Raw genomic sequence first — 21,573 nt, forward strand, 5'->3', positions numbered from 1 at the left:
AGTAAACAGGAAAGAAGAAAAGGAAATTGTATTTGTGCTGTGTCCACACATCCTTCACTCAGCAGCCAGGAGGTGCCTGCCACCCGCAGACCCTGTGCACTTAGCCTGGTAGCCCCCTACCCACCTTCCTGCCCCATCTCTGGCTCCTCTCAGCCCCGGGACAATCCCAGGTGTCCCATCCGTCTGCCCGATACCTCTACCCTCTGCTGCATCCCTCGTCCAGGGCTCCCTAGAGGAGGGGCTCCAGGCTCTGCCCTGTAGACCCACACCCTCCTGGGCCTCCTACAAACCCTGTAGATACCTGCTCACTGTCTCAGGCAGGAGCCAAGGAGGCCCTGGCCACAGGCCTTTGTGACTCAGGGGTCAAAGAGGCCCACTGTGCACAGGGCAGAGTCCCTGGGATCCCCTGTCCCAGAGTCGAGGCCACCCAGTCCCCTCACCCTTGCCCCCTGCCCAGATGTCCAGCTGGGGCCTTGCTGCTGCTGTGATACTCTCTAATTTCCAATGCCTCGTTCTGCCTCTTATCCCTCAACTACATCACCAGATAAAATCAGACGGCCAGTGAGATTTGATTTCAGATACACCACAAATAATTTCTCAGTATAAGTACGTCTCAAATATTGCATGTCTGACATTCCAGTTTTACTGGACGCCCCGTTTCTCGTTGCTGATCTGGCAACCTTACTAAGTAGCTCCCTGCTCCCTGCTCCCTGCTCGGCCCCTGTCACCAGCCTTCCGAATCTCCCCTCCCAAGTGTGGAGTACAGCTCTGGCTTCGGCCTGGCCAGAGCCTCAGGTACAGTCCAAGTAGCCAGGACCGAGGACAATGGCTCCTTCCTAGACGCTGTGGAACACAAGGGTCAAAGGGCGAGGGCAGCGTCTCGTCCTGAGCACCTGTGGCCATTTCCTTGTCTGGCGTCTTCCTGGGCCAAGCCTGGGTCCTAGGAGCTGGGGCTGAGGCTGGGGCTTGGGCTGGGGCGCCCCCGCCCCACCTGCCGGCGGAAGTAGCGGATGGCGGAGATGGTGCCGATGTTGGCCAGCAAGACTGCAAGAAAAGCATTGGGCCTCCTGAGTACCAGCTCCCTGGCCTCATCACCAACTTCTGCCCACTGGCATAGCCCTCAGAGGGCAGGAGGAGGCCAGTGGGGTGAGCAGTGGGTCAGCAATGGGAGGAGCAAGGTCAGGGCAGAAAGCTGTGCCTCCCCAAGCACCCCTCATCCCTGCTGGCCCACAACACCACTGTCCCTCCACTCGACTTCTGGGCACCATTCCCTGTCCCCCAGGGCCCCCAAACCTGTTTTCCAGGCGTCTGGGGTATGCAGGTCTGATGTTCTCACAGCCCAGGTGGCAAAGGCTACAAACACCAGGCACATGTCATTCTGGCTGAAGGTAAAGGCGGTGAGGGGACCCCGAGGCTCCCCTAGGAAAGAGAAGCATACTCTGAGTTCCAGCTACTCCACTCTGGGGACATGGCTGTCTGGGGACATGTCTGCCATAGACACATCTGTCTGGGGACACATCTATCTGAGGACACGTCTGACCTGGGACATATTTTCTGAGTCACATCTTCCCTATGACAGCTCTGTCCCAAGACATCGGGCAGTGTGTGGCATAGTTGAGTCAGGTTGGCTTGGGCCCGTTTCCTGGTTCCTAAGGGATCTTCCCGAGGGCCGCAAAGCCTCCCCTGCTAGAGTCTGGGGCACTAGTGCCATCTGGGCCTGCGTACGGGGGAGGGTCAGTGCACAGCCAAACCCCTGATGACCTAGCCTGGTCAGCCCCCCTGGACTGTGCCCTGGGATGGCCAGGAACTGCTACTTCCTTTTCAGATCATCCCCGAGGCCCCCCCCCACTGGCTCATGACCCAGGGTCCTGGCATGGCCCTCCCCAACGGCCCTGCTGGCAAAAATCCATGGACAGTGTGTTCCCAGGACCTGGACAGGCCATGTCCCAGGCCCACGTGACACGCACCTGCTTGCCTGACCACCAGGTCGAGCTGCTCTGTTGTGGCTTGGCTGGTCTCTGTGGGGGTGCCAGACTCCACTCCCTGGGGGGCCGGCCTGGGGAGCTCTGCAGCCTGCAGCTGAAGGGAAGCCTGCCCCAGCTCTTCCCCCAGCCTGCCCTCCCCAAGGAAGTGTTCGTAGGCCTCAGGGATGGAGATAGGCATGGGGTCTCCAGGCACAGGGGCTGGCACAGGCTCAGCCTTCGGGGGTGGGGGTGGGGAGCGGCGTGCCCGGAGCCCAGACGTCTGGGCTTGGCAGTCCCGGAAGAAGAACTCGCATACGTCCGGCCACTGGACGTCTGCGGGGACCTGGCTAGCCTCGGCTGCCTCCTCAGCCTCTTCGTCCTCCTCTGTGATAGTGTCACAAAAAAAGAACTCGTAGGCTTCTGGGAGGGTCACTGCAAAGCAGCTCCTGTACCCAGGCCCCCCGGAGGCAGCGGATGGAGGGGGAGGCAGGTGCTTGAGGATCCGAGGCTGGGGCGGCCGGGGCCCAACTGCCACTGCATCCCAAACTCCAGGCCCCCCACGGGCCCCAGCTGCTGTCCTGGGGGCAGATGGCCAGGCTGTAGCTGGCGAGAGTGGGCCCGAGGCCTCTCCTGACCCCAGCTCCTCGGGACTAGGCACAGCCACCGAGAATCGCACTTTCTTCTTCTTGGGGGCTTGGATGGAGCCTGGTGGGGGCTCCCCTGAGTGGTTTTCAGGGTCACCTGCAGAGGGCTGCCCTCTGGGCTTCTCCTGGTGGCCCCCTGAAGACACAGCAGAGCTCAAATCCAGTTTGGCTGATGGGGCAACCTTTGCCTCCGTCATGTCAGGCTCGGCCTGGGGACTGAGGGCAAATGTGGATGCGCCCACCTCAGACTGGGCCTTTGACACAGGTATAGATGAATCCACCTCTGGCTTGACCACTGGGCCCAGCGCAGGCAGGTCCGCATCCAGTCTAGAGTTGTAGGCAGGTGTAGACAGAGCCGAGTCAGCCTGGGGCTTGCAGGCAGGTATAGACAGAGCCGAGTCAGCCTGGGCCTTGCGGGCAGGTGTAGACAGAGCCGAGTCAGCCTGGGGCTTGAGGGCAGGTAGAGACAGAGCCATGTCGGCCTGGGGCTTGCGGGCAGGTATAGACAGAGCCGAGTCAGCCTGGGCCTTGCGGGCAGGTGTAGACAGAGCCGAGTCAGCCTGGGGCTTGAGGGCAGGTAGAGACAGAGCCATGTCGGCCTGGGGCTTGCGGGCAGGTGTAGACAGAGCCAAGTCAGCCTGGGGCTTGAGGGCAAGTGTAGACATAGCCGAGTCAGCCTGGGGCTCGAGGGCAGGTGTAGACAGAGCCGAGTCAGCCTGGGGCTTGTGGGCAGGTGTAGACATAGCCGAGTCAACCTGGGGCTCGAGGGCAGGTGTAGACAGAGCTGAGTCAGCCTGGGGCTTGAAGGCAGGTGTAGACAGAGCCGTGTCAGCCTGGGGCTTGAGGGCAGGTAGAGACAGAGCCATGTCGGCCAGGGGCTTGCGGGCAGGTGTAGACAGAGCTGAGTCAGCCTGGGGCTCGCGGGCAGGTGGAGACAGAGCCGAGTCAGCCTGGGGCTTGCAGGCAGGTGTAGACAGAGCTGAGTCAGCCTGGGGCTCGCGGGCAGGTGGAGACAGAGCCATGTCTGACTTAGCCATTGAGATATCTGGACCAGTCTCCTGGGCAGGTATGGACACAGTGTGTAGCTCAGCTCTGGGGGTCATTCCAAGTAAGTCTGTACCTTGCTCAGTTGTAGACAGATCCAAGCTGGGCCCTTGCCTGGCCACCTGCTCATGGGCTCCTGCAGACTGTGGCCCAAGCTTGTCCTGCCCGGGTCCTGCTGTCTGCTCTGCTGTCCCAGATGAGAGACCCTTCCCCCTGGACCCAGCTGGGCCAAGGCCTTCCTTGGGCCTGGCCTCACTGAGCCGTGGGGAGCCCAGCTGAGTGGGAGCCGAGCCTGCGACACCCGGGCGCCCACCCCCCTTGGTACCTGCAGCCCGCCTCTTCTTCCGGCTAGGGCTGCTGCGTGGTGGGGCTCCAGGGCTGCCAGGGGGCTTCTGGGAGGCAGTGCTGCGGCCAGGGGCCTCGGGGCTCCGAGGAGTCTCACCAGGGACACTAGGGGCAGGGTCCCGGGCGGCTGGGCCCTGTAGAAGCCTCTGCATCTCGTCTCTGGAAGTCACTGGCCCTAGGAGGGAAGGGCTCTGGCCGGGAGGGGCGTCTCCAGGGCTGAGAGACGGCTGAGCTTCTGACGGTGCGGACGTGCTGGGCATCTGCTGACCTGCCCCCAGAGCCAGGACGGGCTCCTGCCAAGACCTGCTGACCAGCTGCTGTGTGGCCTCCTTATGCTCCTCCTCGAAGCCCGGCCAGCCACGCCCTCTGGGAGCCAGCTGCCTCCCAAGAAGGGGCAGGTGCTCGGGGGGACTGCTGCCACTGCTGTCCCCTTGGTCAATGTCACTGGACAAGAGCTCATCCCCAGAGGCCAGGCCAGCCTGCAGGAGGCCACACTCTTCAGCCGTGGCTGAGAACTCGGCCCAGTCCTGGTCACTCAGTTGGATGCTGTACTGGAAGTTTTCCATTTCGGGTTAGCAAAGGCACATGAGCAGCAGAGCTCAGGGTCTTCAGGCACTGCCACCGCCCGCTTGCCCCCCGGGGACCCCCTCCTCCCTGGCTCGGACCTGGCACAGCATCTCCATCCTGAAAGAAAGCAGAGCAGGGGTGCGGGGGCCGTGCGGCGTCCTCCAGGTCAGAATATCCACAGCCCCATGTCCCTGTCTCCAAACTGAGCCCACATGGTGACTTTAGGAAGACATAGTGTCAGGTTCTTTCCACCAAAGAAAGCTCTAGATTAGTGAAGTGCACTAAGAAATAGGGTCTTTGTGTTTGAGTTTCCGTCCCCAGAAGTGGCTTTCCTTCACATCACCGAGCATTTTCTGTCCAGCTGGGCCAGCCTCACCCTCCAACTTTCCTCCAGAGCGGCCAAGCCCCTGTCAAAGACCACCCTGGGGTCAGTTCACCTGGTGGTGGTCAGCCCTGCCTGTCCCAGCATGCCCCCAGTGGCAGCTGGCCATGGGGGAGGGGCTACAGTGTCCAGCAGGTGACTAACCTTTGGCTATGACCTTCCACCAGGCTTGGCTGGGTCAGGCTGCCGGGCTTCCTCTGAGCTCACCAAGGTCATACTGGTGCTGGTCAGAGGGAACTCAGGTCATCAGGGAAAGCCTGGCTGTGCCCCTGCCTGGGCAGGAGGTCACAGAACGGAAACGAGGCTCCTGACTCCCAGGGGACCCTCGGGCCATCCCCAGGTCTGTGCCCCTGACCCAGGCCTGCCTAGCTGCCAAGACCCTTCTTCTGCCCCATGTCAGTGGACCCACCGAGCCTCTAACCTCTCAGCCCTTTGTGGGGGGGGGGTGGGGGGTGCTGCCCTTTGGTCTTTGGTCAGCTACCACCAGACCCAGGGGGTGGGAGGTCACTCTGGCCAATCCAGTCCTAAGTGGGAGGTGGCATGAGCCCAGGACTCCGTGGCTTCCTGACCCACTGAACTTTGCCCTCCTGTCTGGCTCTGGGGAAGGTCCCTGTGGGGGCTGTCCCCTGTGGGGCCCCCTAGGACAGGAATGAGGGGCTGATGGTGTCATACCTGGGACCCTGCAGCCAGCCGGGGCAGTGGAGCTGGGAGTCCGAGCTGCCTGTCCCAGAGCGGCATGGTGCTGGGCTCATCATGCAGGCCCCACCCCCACTGCCAAAAATACCCCATCCCAGTGTCACATGTCTCCTGCCAGTCATCAGGGTCCAGGCCGCAAATAGATGGCATTTGAGGGACCTCCAGCTACGTGAGGGACGCCTTCCTGGTCAGGTCCGGGGTCCGGTGCCAGCCAGAGAATGCTGACCAGCAGTCGGCAGCACATGCCTCCTTCTCCAGGCTGAAGGTGGGCCTGCCCTTGCCTCCTGGCTGCAGCTGTCCTTTCTGCGAAAAGCGGCCCCACCGCTGTAGAAGCTCAGACTTCACCTCTCCCACGGCCGCGCCTACTAGCAGCCCCCAAAAACCAGTCCAGCCCTTTGGTCTTAGGGCCTTACCCTGACGCCTGCATAACAGAGAGGGTTAGAGTGATGAGCTGGGAAATGACTGATTCCTGAATGTTCCTAGAGGTCTTTGGAGGTGGGTCTCACAGACCCCGGGGGGCAGGGCTTACACTTCCCTGGTCTGGATTCAAGGGGCGCACCTGGCCCCACCCCTGACAGAACTGCCGATGGGGCTTTGGGGACACACGGGGACATTGAAGGTTCTCGGTGGCGGGCACCCCAACTGGGCCTCTGGGGAGGGCTGGGAGGGTCAGAGGAGGAAAGTGGGTCACTCCCCACCTAGGTTCCAAGATGGGGATGGCAGTGCAGTCTGTCCCTCTAGGAAAGGGTCTGGTGCTGCCACCCCCAGGTGAACCAGTCACCAAGAGGAGATAGGTGGGCTGGAGAACAGCCCCTCAAAGGCCCCCCAGAGCACTTTTCCAAAAGCCCATCCACCCCGAGAAGGGGCTCTAGGAGGACACTTCTTTCATGGTTGAGCTTGGTGAGGCACAGAGAGTTAGTGACTTGTGCATGGACACACAGCTAATAAGTGGCAGGGTTGGGTCCCAAAGGCCCCGCTCTGGGGGGTGCTCCGGGCCATCCTGACCTGACCTTGGGGCTGTGTTGCCCATCCTCGGGCAGGTCAGTGTGACACACACATCTCCAGCCTCCCTGCTGGGGACACACAGAGGGAGTAGTGGGGTCAGAGAGCAAACATCTAAATGGACAGGTAAATAATACCATTTCCATAGCAACGCATCCTAAGAAGGAAGCACTGTGGAGGGAAGGGGTGGCCGGGTGGCTGAGACCTCTCTGAGGAGGGAGCCCAGAAGCAGTAATTTGCTGGAACGGCTCACAGGACTCAGGCAAACACTGACATTCCCCAGTTTGTAGTAAAGGGGTGTGCTGAAGAACACAGATGAGTGTCCAGACAGGAGAGAGATGTGCGGCGTCCATGTCTTCGCCCTGCCTCCCGTTCACCAACCCGAAGCTCTGAGCACCCTGAACTATTGTGGTTTCATGGAGCCTTCTTCACATTTGGGATCCATCTTTCCAGCTTTCTCCCTTCTCAGGGAGGATGGGGGAGGGACTGAAAATTCCGAGCTTCAGGGCTTTGTCGTCCTGTGACCAGCCCTCATCCAGGGGCCACCCAGAGTCCCCTCATTAGAACCAGAGATGCCCCCAGTGCTTGCGTCACTTAGGAATCCACAAGGGTTTCGGGATCCCTGGGCCAGGACCTGGGCAGAGACCACACCCACCTCCTGTTGTCTCACCGTCTGCTTCCTGCAGCCTCATCCAGGCGGCCCGGGGGCTGAGGCATCATTTTCCTGTGGATGGGGATTTGGGTCGTTTTCAGTTTGCAGCTGTTATAAGCAGTGATGCTGTGAACATTCTGGAACATTCCTTCGGGTAGACTTATGTACGCAGTGTGGGGAGTGGCTGGGTCACGGGCTGTGCTCGGTCAGCTCTAGAAGGTCCTGACCCATCGTGGTCCCCATGCTTGTGCCTTCACTCCAGCGGTAGGACACCCAGGGTGCATCTGTGCTGCTGGTCCTGGCCACCACGGTGGCCTCTCTGTCACTTGGCGTTCGGGGGCTAGCGCCCGAACTTCAACGTCACATTTCCTTAGGAAGAATGGAGTTCCTGGCCGTGGGTGCGGCTTCTTCTGGGAAGATGTGTGTCTCCTCAGTGCTCTGCCACTTTTCTCATTGATTTGTAGGCATCTGCCACACACTCTGGGTAGGAATCTTCATGGAATTGTTGGACTTTGAGTATGTTCTTTCTCCATCTTGCCTTTTCTCTCTGTCTTTGGATGAACAAGTGTTACATTTTAACACAGCCCAAGTTATCAACAATTTCCTGGATGGTTGTCACTTTCTCTGTCCTGAAGCACTTGCCTGCCCCAAAGTCACGGAGAGTCTGGGAAGATGGCCTTGCTCGTGGTGTAAAGCTCCATTGTTTTACCTTCCACATTAGACCTGCGACACACCTGGTCTTGATTTCCGTGGGTGGTGGTGGGGGGGGTGTAACATATTTTTGTTTCCATGTGGACAGCTGGCTCCGGGGGTGCTCACGTGTGGATCTGTCTGCAGGCATGGACTGCCACCAGACGGGGAGGTTTGGAGGGCTTGCAGCAATGGCCCCAGCTGCCCTGGGAGAAGAGAGCTATTGGGTGGGTGGTTCGCATGGGCAGGGAGACACGTGACGGGGGCGAAGTGGGCAGCAGAATCCAGACCTTAAAGGGAGGGGTAAACGGGAACGCAGCCTGCGGTACCACTGATCGCCACCAGAGGGCACCAGGACCCCACCGGAAGCCAACAGAGCCACCGCTCCGCTGCTTCTGCCCGGGTTTGGGGGAAGGACGCTACTTGAGGTGCCAGGACCCCTTCCCGAAGCCTTGTAGCTGCCTTTGAGCCTTGACCTTGAGACAGTAAGCACTCAAACATAAGAGCCAGCTTTCAACTAGCAGCTATTACATGCCAGGCCATCTGTGGGGACAGAGCCAGGAGTGCAGTTTCCAGGCTCTCAGCCTCACGTGGAAGGGTGCTGGCTCAGGTAGTAAATGGCCAACAACTGTGATTGGATGGCCATCAGCTGTGGCTAGTTGGCCGTCAGCTGTAACCGGTGAGCCATTGGCCACTAATATAACTGCCGTAGCTACGCTGGCAGAAAAAGGGGGGCTAGCAAGGAGGTGGTGGCTGAGCCAGCAAGTGCGGATTGCAGTTAGCAAGTGGGGTTGGTTGACAGAGAAGTGCACGGCAGATTGCAGATTGTGTGGCTCCTGCTTCCTGTGTCTCCAACCCAGCCGCCAATGAGACTATAGTGGTATGACTCCCCTATCTGTGGCTCCATGGGTGTTCCTTCTTGGCCTCACCATGTCCTGCGTTCTTATGTGGGGAGCGGGAGCTGAGACCCCGCATGCTACCCGGCATGACACAGTCTTAAATGCTTTCCACAGATTATGGGCTTTTTATTTTTAGGTTGGTGCAAAAGTAATTGCGGTTTAAAAGGTTAAAAATAACTGCAAAAACCCCAATTACTTTTGCACCAACCTAATTTTTTAAGTAGTTTCAATGAGTATAATGTACATACAATACACTGCACATATTTAAAGTTCAAAATTTTCTAAGTTTCGACATGTGCAACCCCAGGAAACCATCACCCCTAAAGGTTCCTGTGCCCTTGGAAATACCTTCCCCCACACACACAAGGTAACCATTAATCTGCTTTCTGTCACTATAGTCAGGTGGCATTGTCTAGAACATTATATAAATGGGATCACGCAGTATGTACCCGTTTGGGCAGTACAAGAGATGAATACAAGTCACGTTTGACTTCTGCAATTACAAGAGGTGCTCAAAGTGGTTGCCATCAGCGTCCAGACACTTCTGATTATGGCAAACGACTGCTTGAGCAACGTTGACCAAAGTGTCCACTTGCATACATTTTTTTGGCACCCCTGGTGTATAGTGGCACCACATTGTGGTTTTAACTTGACTTTCCTTCATGATTCATGACCTTGAGCATCTTTTCATGTGCTTATTGGCCATTTGTATATCTTTGGAGAAATGTCAATTCAGATTTTTTACCCATTTTTCAGTTGGGTTATATGTCTCTTTATTATTGAGTTGAGAGAGTTATTAATATATTCTAAATACAAGTCCCTTGCCCAAATGTTTTGCAAAAAGTGTCTTTTCACTTTTTTGATAATGTCCTTTGAAGCACAAAACATTTTAATTTTTATGAAGTCCAGTTATATACATACATACTTTTTGTCACTTATGCTTTTGATATCACATTTGTGAAGTCTTTGCCTAAGATGTTTCACCACCCAAGATCATGAAGATAGACTCCTGTATTTTCTTCCAATCATTTGGTGGTTTTAGCTCTTACACTTATGTGTATCATCCACTGTGAGTTGATTTTCGTGCATAGTGTGAGGAAGGGGTCCAACTTCACTGTTTGCACGTGCATACACAGGAGTCCCAGCACCATTTGTTGAAAAGACCATCATTCCCGCCATTGGATTGTCTTGGCTAATGTTGAAAATCAATTGATTATAAATGTGAAAGCTAATTTCTGATCACTGAGTTCTGTTCCCTCAATCAATATGTCTAACCTCATGCTAGTACCACACTGTATTGATGACTGTAGCTTTGAAGTAAGTTTTGAAATCAGGAAGCTTGAGTCCTCCAACTTTGTTCTTTTTCAAGATTGTTTTGGATATTCTGGGTCCCTTGAATTTCCATGAGTTTCAGGAGGAGCTTGTCAATTTCTGTAAAAATGTTAGCTGGAAATGTGGTTGCCATTGAGTTGAACTTAGAGATCAATTTGGGAAGTATTGTCATCTCAACAATGTTAGACCTTCTGATCCATGAACATGGAACGTTTTTCCATTTATTTGTGTGTTCTTTAATTTCCTTCAACACTGTTCAAAGTATAAGTTTTACACTCCTTTTGTTAAATTTATTCCTAAGGATTTTATTCTTTTTTTTTTTAAAGATTTTTTAATTGGGGAAGGGGAACAGGACTTTATTGGGGAACAGTGTGTACTGCCAGGACTTTTTTCCAAGTCAAGTTGTCGTCCTTTCAATCGTAGTTGTGGAGGGCGCAGCTCAACTCCAGGTCCAGTTGCCGTTGCTAGTTGCAGGGGGCACAGCCCACCATCCCTTGCGGGAGTCGAAACCGGCAACCTTATGGTTGAGAGGACGTGCTCCAACCAACTGAGCCATCCGGGAGGCAGCTCAGCTCAAGGTGCCCTGTTCAATCTTAGTTGCAGGGGGCGGAGCCCACCATCCCTTGCGGGACTCGAGGAGTTGAACCGGCAACCTTGTGGTTGAGAGCCCACTGGCCCGTGTGGGAATTGAACTGGCAGGCTTCGGAGTTAGGAGCATGAAGCTCTAACCGCCTGAGCCACCGGGCCGGCCCAGGATTTTATTCTTTTTTATGTTATTATAAATGGAACAGGTTTCTTAATTTCATTTTCAGATTGTTTGTTGCCAGTATATAGAAATACAATTGATTTTTAAAATATTGATCTTGTCTTTTGTTTAATTTTCTTGCCTAATTGACCTGGCTAGAACTTCCTACACTGTTGAATAGAAGTAGTGAGAGCAGATTTTATTGTCTTATCACTGTTTTCTAGCAGTTTGATTACAATGCTCCTTGATGTAGTTTTCTAGAAACTTCTTGTGCTTCAGTTTCATTGAGCTTCTTGGATCTGTTGGTGTATGGTTTACATCAAGATCGGAAAATTCCAGTCAATTATTATTTCTTCAAATGTTGTTATTTCTTCCCATCCTTCCCATATAGTTTTCATATCAGACATTGTAATTTTCGCCTCTAGAAGTTCAGTTGGCTTTTTGTACCTTCAATGTCTCTAACACATTCAGTCTTCCCTCTGAATGAAACACATGAATTGAGGCTGTAGTGACTGTTTCAACGTCCTTGTCTGCTAATTCTATCTTCTGTGACATTTCTGGGTTGTTTCCAATTGATTTATTTTTCTCCTCCTTCTGGGTCATATTTTTCTGCCTCTTTGTATGCCTGGTAATTTTTTACTGGATGTTAGACATTGTGAATTTAATGTGTTGGGGGCTGGATATTTTTGTATTCCTGTGAATATTCTTGAGCTTTGTTTTGGGTGTGGTTGAATTACTTAGAAGCAGTTTGATGCTTTCAGGGCTTGTTTATAAACTTTGTTAGGCAAGACTGGAATGGCACTTAGTCTGCAGCTACTTGTTCCTCACTACTGGGCCAAGGCCCTTCTGAGCCCTGTGAATTATGAGGTTTTCCATCCTGGCTGGTGGAGACCTGAGACTAGGTCTGATCCTGTGTGAACTCAGAGGACATTTACCTCTAGTCCTTTTGGGTGGTTCCTTCCTGGTTTCCCAGGAGTTCCCTCACAAGCAGCTCCAATCAGACTTGAGGGGCCTCTGCAGTTCTCTGGAACTCTCTATCTGGCATCCCTCTTCTCTCTGATATTCTGCCCTATGAAGTCTAGCTGCACTGGTTCCCCCAACTGTCACCTTCAGCTCTTCAGCTCAGGGAGGCTGCCTGCTCTCCCCGGCTCCCCTGTGTCTGCACCATGGCCTGGAAGCCCTCTCTAAGGACTCAGCCTGGGCGATACATGGCTCCCTTCATCTGCTTTCCACTTCTCAGGGACCTCTGTCTTTCACTGCGTGCTATTGCATATATATTTGCTAGTGTTTTTAGTTGACTAAAGCAGGCGGTAAATCTGACCCAGCTAATCAATCTTGGCTGAAAGCAATTGTAAATCACACAGATAATTTATCTTATTTGATTGTCTCACCCACCCGGCACTAAGGCAGATGTATTACGAATCCCATGTTACATTTGAGATTCTGTGACTTGCCCAAGGTCACACAACTAAGTGACAACAGAAGTAGGGTCATCCCCAGGCAGTGCTGGAAGCCTTCCCTGAAACACTCGTGTGCTAACCTGAGCATGAGGCTGCAGCAGTGGGTGCAAGAGATGTGTCTGTGGACTTCCCAGACACAGAGCAGACTGAAGGGGTCTGAGTCTGTGTCTCTGCGGGGGTCTCTGTGTCCGACTCTGCATCTCACCCTTCCATGACTGTGCCTCTGGATCTGTATGTTTGTTGGCCTCACTTACCTGCCCAGGTGAGCCTAGTTTGAGTGGGCTGATTCCTGGGCGCGCAGAGGCAGGTGGAGCTCCAGGAATGGGTGGTAACTGCTCCCCTTCCCCCACATCCTCCAAACTTCCCTCAACACCACATCATGGACCTGAGAGGGCTGTGCACCTGTGACTCCAGTGGGTAGCAGCCAAGAAACCCACGGCCTGGTCACACACACAGATAAAGTCAGAGCACGGGCCCTGAGCACCACACGCCAGGGGGACTGGAACGTCAGAGGCACTTTAATTCACCCCACGCGCTCCCAAGCTCCAGGCTGGGTGGCCCAGGCTTTCCCCAGGGTTCCAGGCCGTGTGCTGGGTGCAGCCTGTCTCCCCACCCTGCTGGACTTGGACAGGAAGTCAAATTGGAGTCTGAGGGTAAGGCTCACGGGGGGTTATCCAGGCTCCTGCAGGTCCTCAGGCCCCGCCCCCTGGCTGTGTGTGCCTGTGCCCTGGGGAAAGTCCCCACATGTGGCCTAGTGCCAGAGAGGGGCCACATGCACAATGGAGATTCAGCCCAGCCACCCGAAGCTTTAGCCTGCAGTCGGCTGGTAGCACAAAGCCCTGTATCTCAGTCTGTTTGGGCTTATCAACCACAGAGAAGGAGTTCTCACAGTCCTGGAGGCTGCAAGTCCAACATCTGGTGCCTGCACTGTCTGGTTTTGGTGAGGGCCGCCTCCTTATGTGTCCTCACGTGGCAGAGAGCCAGCAAGTCTGACCTGTGTCCCGAGCCCCAACCTCATGACCTCATGACCTCACAAAGGCCCCACCTCCTCACACCGTCACCTTGGGGGTGATGCATTTGTCAGGGGATTCAGTCCGTCCAGAGCACCTGGTCTCTGATCAGGAAAAGTCTGGCCAAAGATTGCCAAGTCCGAGTGGCTCAGCTCCAGTCGGGGTTACCCTCAACTCGTAGGTTAGCAGACCAAGTTCCTCGGGACATATTCCTGGAGGAAACGGCAGCACCACCATCCCACCTAGCGTTTCATTAGGGGCCAGTCTCCTCTGGGCCCGGACAGAGGAACGAGCTTGGCCAGGGCCTTCATAACACTTTTCTGATCCTGGCTTGGCAGGGAGAGCTGATGTCCAGGGCCTGGGGCCCTGGGAGACAGTGGGAAGGCAGGGTCAGGAGTTGGGGGTGCTCAGGCCCTCTGGGTGTGGGTGTTTGGCCCAGGCTGTGGTCAGCTCAGAGGTTGCGGGGTGGGGTTGGGGGTGGGGGCCAGGAGAGGACAATGGCACCTCCCCACATCTGGGGCTGCTGCGCCCTTCCCCTCACTGTGCTAGGCAGAGCAAGGGGTACTGGAAGGAGCCATGGGGAAGCCCTTCCCCCACCAGACTCTGGCTTGGACAGCCATGTCTTAGGGAGGTCCCTGCTCTGGGTCCACTATGTGGGTAAGGATTGGACTGCAGAAGTGGAAAGCTATTGCTGGCTGAGGTGTGTGCACCTCCCTCGCTGTGTAAGCTCAGGTTGGTAAGGGCTGAACATAGGGCTTCAGCTTCCAACGCTGACCTTCTACATTTCGCTAAGTCAGCACCCCCCACACAGACATCAGGAAGGACCCCTCACTCGCAGTGGGGGCCCAAGACGTGAGCCCAACACCACCAAGTAACCAGGTGGGTATCAGGGCCAGGTGGGCACCAGAAAGTGACACCTTTGGGGCAACGGCAGCCAGGTGCTTTTGGTAACTATGGATACCAGGCTGCAGAAACGGTCAGCGGGGTCCGGGCATGTCAGTGTCTGTGCTGAGGGTCGCTGGGCCAGCTGAGGCCAGGCCCACCTAGGGCGGTGGACACTGGGGTCTCCGCATGGAGTGTCTCCCGCACCTGTGGCTACGGGCTGTGGCTGGTGAACAGTAGCACGGCAGGGGCTCCACCCAGGTCGGGCTCACTGAGAAACCACCTCCAAATCAGTCTACAAACCACAGCTGCAGAACTGTTTCTGGATTTACTCCCACCCCATTCCAGTCCTCACACCACCTCTTCCCTAACCATCATCATGACCGCAAGTGGTGGTGAGCCCTAGGTGACCATGGGCATGTTAGTTCGTTAGTTGTTTCTTTATTGCTATTGTTATTTATATTTATCTTGAATCTTACATAAGATTTACTGTAATTTATTGCTGCATAACAAATTAACCTAAAATGTAGCAGCTTAAAACAACAAACATTTACTATCTCAGTTTCTGACCGCCAGGAGTTGGGAGGAGGCTCTGCTGGGTGGGCCTGGTTCAGGGTCTCTCAGAAAGCCGCACTCGGAGGCCCCAGGGCCAAATGTTGGCCTCTCCACAGCAAAGCACATCTGGTCTCCCCCTGAGTGAATGTGAGAGAAACAGACGGACAGACAGAGGCAGGCTGCCCTAGCAACCTCATCTCAATGACACATTGTATCAATTCTGCAGAACCCCATGGGTCACACAGGCAACTTGGGTACATTCACAAGGCTGCATCCCAGGACAGGCATTGTTGGGGGCCTCCTGGGAGGAGCCCAGGGCCTGCTCCTTGCCCGAGGCTGCATCCCATGACAGGGAGAGCCCCTCCTTAAAGAAGCAGAGACAGCAGTGGGCACAGCAACAGGGAGCCAGGGTGTCGGGGAGGGCAGGAGGTTGCTGGCGACCAAGGAGCTTTGGTGGGGACCCAAAGCCTCAGGCCTCACAAGCCAGGGCTCCAAGCAGGCCCAACCCCACCCTGAGTTTCAAGGGCCTGGCCAGGCTGACTTCTGTCACCATGGAGACCAATTCTTTCTTCAGATTTCAAACACCTATGATTTGCTGTCATTGTCCGGTCTCCAAGCCCTGGCCCCACAGGCAGACAGACGGACCCAGATGGCAGGGCTGTCACACCCACAGAGGCTGGTAGGTCAGCTGACTGTGCACTTGCATTCCACAAACATTTGTTGACCCTTGGTCTTTGCAGAATGGGCTGGAAGGAGGCCAAAGATGAACAGGACTCCGCCTGCCATAGAGGGGAAGTGACCAGCAGGTCTTCCCCCAGGAGGAGAAAGTCCTGATTCTCAACCCCCCCACCGCCCCACACACACAGGGCCGGGCCAGGAGAAGGTGCTTCATCCATGACTCAATAGGAAGTGTCTGCAAGACAAAAGCCAAGATAAAAATAGGGGTGGGGGTAAGGAGTATGACCCAGAGCCCATGGGAAGCAGGGGACAGGCAGGAATGGGTGGAAGAGTGGGGAGGAGGAAGAGACCCCAGTGTAAGGGGAGTACCCCATGTTTTGGGCCATAGCTCCCACCACTGGGCCTGTAGAAAAGCCCTTGACGGGGTCCGCTCGAGCTCTCCACTGGCCTGAGCAGATGTCCATGCTGGGTGTGGGGAGGAGCGTGGAAGGGGCAGCTTGGGGAGGGGGCTGAGACAGCCCCTCACCATAGGGGCCCAACCTCAGGCAGGGCTGTGCTTCCTCAGACCTCTCTGATCTAACCAAGGACTACACCTCTCCCGAAATCTCCCGGCTCCATCTTTCACTCAAATTAATGAATTAGGTCAGTATGGAACAGCTCATTTGTTCCACGAGGGTGCTAGGGACAGAGGTGAGGAACAGACATGGCCCTGGCCTCTAGAGGCCACAGAGGTGGGAAAGTGAGGAGAGAATTCCAGGGGAAGGTTGAGTACCAAGGGACAGAGCTGGGAAGGAGCTTGCCTGTGTGAGGAATTGTGTGGTCCCCAGAGCCTGAGGGGTCCCTGAGGGCTGAGGGTGTCCTGGCTGCAAAGATCCTTTTGGCAACTGTGTGAACGATGACGATTATGGAGAACAGGGAGTAAGATGGGGTGGGGGCAGACAGGAGGGGGGTTTTAGGGTTGGGGGGCAGGGAGGGGACTGGAGGCCAGGGGTCTGGTCTAGAGCTGGTGCTGCACTCTTGTGGGAGGAGGGACAGCATGATGACCCAAGTTCCAAGAGATTTCCCAGGGGCCCTTCTCCCTTTGACTACACAGGAGGGGAGGTCCCTCGTTTTCCTGCAGGACGTGTGGGGCTCAGCTCTGAGTAGGCCCTGACTATCCCCAATGGCTTCACAAAGCCCCAGGCCCCCCTACCCCCTTCTGCACTGAAGCCCTCCCTAAGCAGCTCCCCTCCCCCAGCCACACTGAGCTGCCAGCTCCCCAGTACAGACCCTCTGCAAGGCTCCTGCTCAGGAGGGCCTCCCAGGGACAGGGCCACTGAGTGTATCTGTCCAAGGGTGCACACCTGGCCCACATTGCTGCCACCATCCAGGACCACTGACCCAGGCCCTGGACGCTCAGGGAAATAGATGGCAGCCAGAGAGCAGGGGGTGGCTGTTAGTGGGGACTTGGAGGTCCCTGCCAGGTGAGCATGGCCTCATCCAGGAGGGCCCAGGTGAACCCTGCTCATGGCACAGATGCGGAAGCAGTTGGAGGACAGCAGAACAGCCTCTGGCAGTGACTCACCCTCCTCCTCCTTGATGGGTCCTGTCTGGTGGCTGGGAAACGGATGTTGGCTCGATTTCAGGGGTGCTCAGCATGACACACTCCAGTCTCGGCTTGTGTAACTCCCATCCCCCCTCATTGCACCTGGAGCCCAGCCCCCAGCAGCAACTGGGAGACACCTGGGACTGCAGGATAGTGACTCCAGGGCCAATGTCCAATGCCGCCTAGTTTTGCTGCCTGGTATGGTAGCGCTGACACATAGCAGGTACTCAGGACAAGCACGGACAGATGAAATCTCAGTCCCTTGCCGCTAGGAGGCTCTCCCCTCCCAGGGCAGGGCCGGCCACACAGGACTGGACCCTGGTGGGAGAGCAACCCCTGAGCCCCAGCATAAAGCGCCCTGTGCCAGCCTCGCCCCAGTCCCCTGCCTTGGAGACTCTGATGCCCTCTCCTGCTGGCACCTCCCTCCAGGGCAGACGCTGGCCTGGGGTGGGTGGGTGGGAACACAGGCGGCCTGGTTCCGAACCGTAAGAACAAAGCAGGAGGTGGACCAGTCCAGAACGGAAGCTTCAGGGTATGTTCACCCCTCAGCACAGCTCAGCGGCCCGGGGCCAACAACGTGAAAAGACACGTCTCCACCGTCTAGGGTCCCCAGGAGTGGGAGTGGAAAGATGCTTTGAAAAGAACTTGCCCAGTGAGGCTGCACGAGAGCATCCCAATACGGATGCATTCTGAAAAATGGATACTGTCACCTTCCAGCCTGAACCTCCTGAGGAACCTCGCACCCCCACCTCAAGGCGGGTCGCTGGCTCCTGCGCAGGTGCTGGCAAACGCCACCGGCGGACGGACCTACGCGGTGGCGCACCTGCTGGGCGGGGTGCGGGGGCGGGGCCTGGGAAGGGGCGGGACCAGGCACCAGGACCAGCAGACACTCCACCCCCCACCTCCCACCGCTAGGGACCATAGCCGCAGGCGCTACAGGACTACACTTCACAGAAAAGACAAAAACAAACAAAACTCTCGACGCGGCCTCTGGAAATAAATATTCCCTGGAACAGTCTCAGTAAAGGCCGCGGCCCTAGGACGGGGCGGCCTCCGCCACAGTCCGAGGGCCGCGGTCTCATCGCAGCCACGGCCTCCAGGGCACGCCGGGGCTCTGCGGCCCCGCCCTGGGGGCCGCGTGGGGCGCCCGAGTCAGGCCAGGCAGGAGCGGCAGCGCGAAGGTGGCCCCGGGGCGCAGCAGGGGGAAGGGGCCATCGAATGCCTGCAGCGGCTGGCGGCCCACGTAGGCCTCGGGCGCCGGAACCTCTGCAGCTGGGGGCGGTGGGGCCGCGCAGCGCGAGGGCCCCAGCTGGCCCAGACAGGCCGCCAGGTGGCTGAGCAGGCGAAAACGCACGTCGGCCGGGACGCCCTCGCAGCTGGCCAGGAAGCGATTCACCTCGGCCAGACACTCGTTGAAGCCGGCGCGGTACTTTCCCAAGACAGCGGGGTCCGCGCTGAGCGCGGCTGCGGGGGCAGTAGGGAACAGGTGGTCGGTGCCCGCGGCAGTGGTCTGGCGCTCCTCCCCGCCCCCCCTTCGCGGCTGCCGCCCGCGCCTCACCTGTCACCTGCACGCGCCGCAAACTTTGTAGGTGCCTCACGGTCATCTCCAGGATGTCGGCCTTCTCCAGCTTCGAGTGGCGGGAGCTCTGGGGGCAGGGCCGGTATGGGCAGCTTGCAGTCCAGTAGAGCCCCCAAACTCCCGGCTCCTCGCCTCGGCGCCTCGATCTCACCCCCCACCCACAACTTACATCTTTCCTGAGGGCGTCCAGGATGAGGGTCTTGAGCTGAGCAAGGCTCTCGTTGATGCGCGCTCGGCGCCTCTTCTCCATGATCGGCTTGGAGGACTGCGGGTCGGGCAGTGGCTCAGTCCAGCGTGGGTCCATCCCCAACCCACACCCCCCCAACCCACACCCCTCCACGTCTCACCTTTCGGTGCTCAGCCGCGCTCCGGGGCTTGCTTGGGGTTCGGCTGGCGCTGGCCGGCGCTCCTGCCAGCGGCGAAGCTCTCGGCTTCCCCGCTGTGTCTGCAGGCATGGTGCGCCCCCGCGCCTCCCGGGGCCCAGCGGAGCGTGCCGCCAAGGGCCGAGGGAGAGCACGCGGCGTCCCCTGTCCCTATCTAGCGGGTCCCAGGCGTCAGGCCCGCGCGGGTAGCCAGCCTCCTGGCTATTTAAAGAAGAGCGGCCGCGGGGTGTGTGAACTGGGCTCCGCGTTCTTTCCCACACTCGCGCCAGCCAATGAGCGGCTGCGCTCCTCCCTCACTCCCCCAACCGCGCGCGGAGCCGCCCGCCCCCGGCCACCGCCCCCGACAACTGTCAGTCACGCGTCGGCTCCCGGCCCACCAAGCCCGCGGGCGACAAAGGGAAGCTGGAACACCCCGCCCGCGCCCGCCGCTGGCACCGCCTGCACGAGGCGGGAAAATCACCGCGCCGCCTCCATCGCCGCCGCGTTCCGAGGGGCGCGCCAGGAAGAGGCCTTTCCCGGCTAGCCCGGGCCGCGGACCCCCCGGGCTGGGCGGAGTCGCGAGGCTCACCTTCAGGTTGAGCTGGGCCCAGGGCGGAGTAGGGCGCAGAGCTCAACGCGGGCGGCGCGGGAAATCGGAGAGGAAAATTCATGAGGGGAACCGAGTCAGGCGCCCTCAAGGAGTGGGCGACCCTCGGCCAACACGCCTCCTTCCTCCCCCGCCGTCCCCGGTCCCCGCCCGGGCCTAGGGCCTCTACACAGCCTCGGAATGGGACCTGCCGCGCGTGCTCAGTCTCCGGGGACCCCCACCGCCTGCAGCATCTAGGCAAGACCTGTGACACTGTGGACGTGGAACACCAGCCACTGGACAGGAGGGAGGTCGGCTGGACAAGGTCACGAGGCAGTCAGGGCGGCATCACAGCACAATTAAATGATGACTTAAAACCAGTGAGGGTGATACCGGCAAGGCAGGTAAAGTGATGTCACCAGTCCGGCAGGATGACGTCATGGGACAATGTAAGAATGTCACAGACTTGCGATGTCACCAGATAATCGGAGGTGATGTCTCAGAGTGAAGGTGGATGACGACACAAGCCAGGTGGGATAACATCATGGGGCTGGTGATGTCACATCCTTCTAGATTACCTTACATCAGGTCAGCGCCAGCAAAGTAGGGCTCACAAAAAAATGAGGGACAATTGTTAAGATTTATTCATTTCAAAGTTGCACAGTGGGTAAAAGGACGTTGCTTATTTCGTGTTTGATGCTTTCATTTTGAATTACGTCACGGGGCACGGTAGTCTTGAGTCCTCAGGGGCCCCTCCCCACCACGGCCTGGCTGCAGCCGGTGCCCATCCCATAGATGTTTCCGAGGCCCACAGGGCCCCATCTGCCGTTCAGGCTGGGGAAGCCTGTCCTGGAGCTTCAAATCCCGCGCGGGAAGCGACGGCAAACAAACAAAATACCCATTCCGTTGTGAGAGACAGGTCCCAAGTCGGGCCCTAGTCTGGTGCCAAGTATGGTACCTACCACCTCCCTCGTATCCTGGAATTAAACCGATCCCTCCGCGGTCCCCCGAGGGCGCCAGGTGGAGCGGGAGGCGGCTCAGATCCTCCATGCCACACACGCGCGTCCACGTAGGGGTGCGCGCCTCGGGACCGGTCTCAAGGCCAAGCTGTCACTCACCGAGGTGAGCCCGCCCCCGAGGGGCTTGTGGATTAGGGGATAGGCGCTGGAAAGCCGCAGGGGTCGGCCAGGATCTGCGGAGGGGACTTTGCCAGCACAGAAAGTCCTGGCAACACTGGTTGGTCCGGCGCTAGGGCCGCTCGGATCCCCCCGACAGTGGGGCCCCCACTCTGCCCCCATCCCCGCCCGCGAGCGCCCCCAGTGGCCAAGGGGGCCTCCTCCCTCCGCAAGGAGTCATCGCGGCAAACTGCAGACCTGAGCCTTCAGAGCCCAGCGAGGGCCAGGGCGCTGGGCCACGGTCTGGGTGGGCTCTGGACCGCCCCCAGCCTCCCGCGGAGACCAGACAGGCTGGGGCTTCGGACTGGAAGGACAGGCCTGAGGAACCATGTTCCTGACCATTCTTTCCCTCACAGTTGTCAGATGTACCTGTTTCCTCACCTTACAATAGTTAATCTTTGTTTATCCCAGGGTTATTGGAAGGATGAATGAGATCCCACTTTGGAAGTGCGTGGAACTGGGTATATGTCAGCTACAGCTGTCACCGTCCGGGAAGCGGAAGCGGAAGCCGGAGGGAGAGGATTGAGCAGAGGGGAGACTGAGGCAGGGAGGAGCTGCCTGTACTCCTCCCGTCTGCGTGCTCCTTACACTCATGCTCACACATCTTCCAGAGAGGGAGGAGTGCCTCCCACCCAAAATCTTCAGAGTCCGGTGTCTGGGCCCCGCAGTCCCAGCCCCAGCAAGGAGCCCTCTAGGTCACACGACCCCGGGGGGTCTCCCCTCATTTCCTTAAGGCTTT

General features: G+C 57.5%; 2 protein-coding genes across 3 annotated transcripts; both read right to left on the reverse strand.

The window, feature by feature from the left end:
* Window positions 1–10: 10 nt before the first annotated feature.
* Window positions 11–5,688, reverse strand: PERM1 (PPARGC1 and ESRR induced regulator, muscle 1). Of its 2 annotated transcripts, XM_033115695.1 has the most exons (4): window positions 5,619–5,688; window positions 1,968–4,681; window positions 1,294–1,419; window positions 11–1,044 (listed from the first exon to the last, which is right to left on the reverse strand). In XM_033115695.1, exons 2-4 carry the CDS (start codon window positions 4,561–4,563, stop codon window positions 941–943), a joined length of 2,826 nt encoding a protein of 941 aa, XP_032971586.1. In that variant the 5' UTR covers window positions 4,564–4,681; window positions 5,619–5,688; the 3' UTR covers window positions 11–940. The 2 variants fall into 2 exon arrangements, with proteins under 2 accessions (XP_032971586.1, XP_032971585.1); XM_033115694.1 differs by lacking the exon at window positions 5,619–5,688 and having other exon boundaries at window positions 1,968–4,971.
* Window positions 5,689–14,744: 9,056 nt separating this feature from the next.
* Window positions 14,745–20,303, reverse strand: HES4 (hes family bHLH transcription factor 4). Its single transcript, XM_033115746.1, has 5 exons — window positions 19,059–20,303; window positions 18,881–18,976; window positions 18,691–18,778; window positions 17,112–18,596; window positions 14,745–15,782 (listed from the first exon to the last, which is right to left on the reverse strand). Exons 1-4 carry the CDS (start codon window positions 19,164–19,166, stop codon window positions 18,211–18,213), a joined length of 678 nt encoding a protein of 225 aa, XP_032971637.1. The 5' UTR covers window positions 19,167–20,303; the 3' UTR covers window positions 14,745–15,782; window positions 17,112–18,210.
* Between the last annotated feature and the right edge of the window lie 1,270 nt (window positions 20,304–21,573).

Source organism: Rhinolophus ferrumequinum, chromosome 9 (assembly GCF_004115265.2).
Source record: "Rhinolophus ferrumequinum isolate MPI-CBG mRhiFer1 chromosome 9, mRhiFer1_v1.p, whole genome shotgun sequence".
NCBI classification, from domain to species: domain Eukaryota; kingdom Metazoa; phylum Chordata; class Mammalia; order Chiroptera; family Rhinolophidae; genus Rhinolophus; species Rhinolophus ferrumequinum.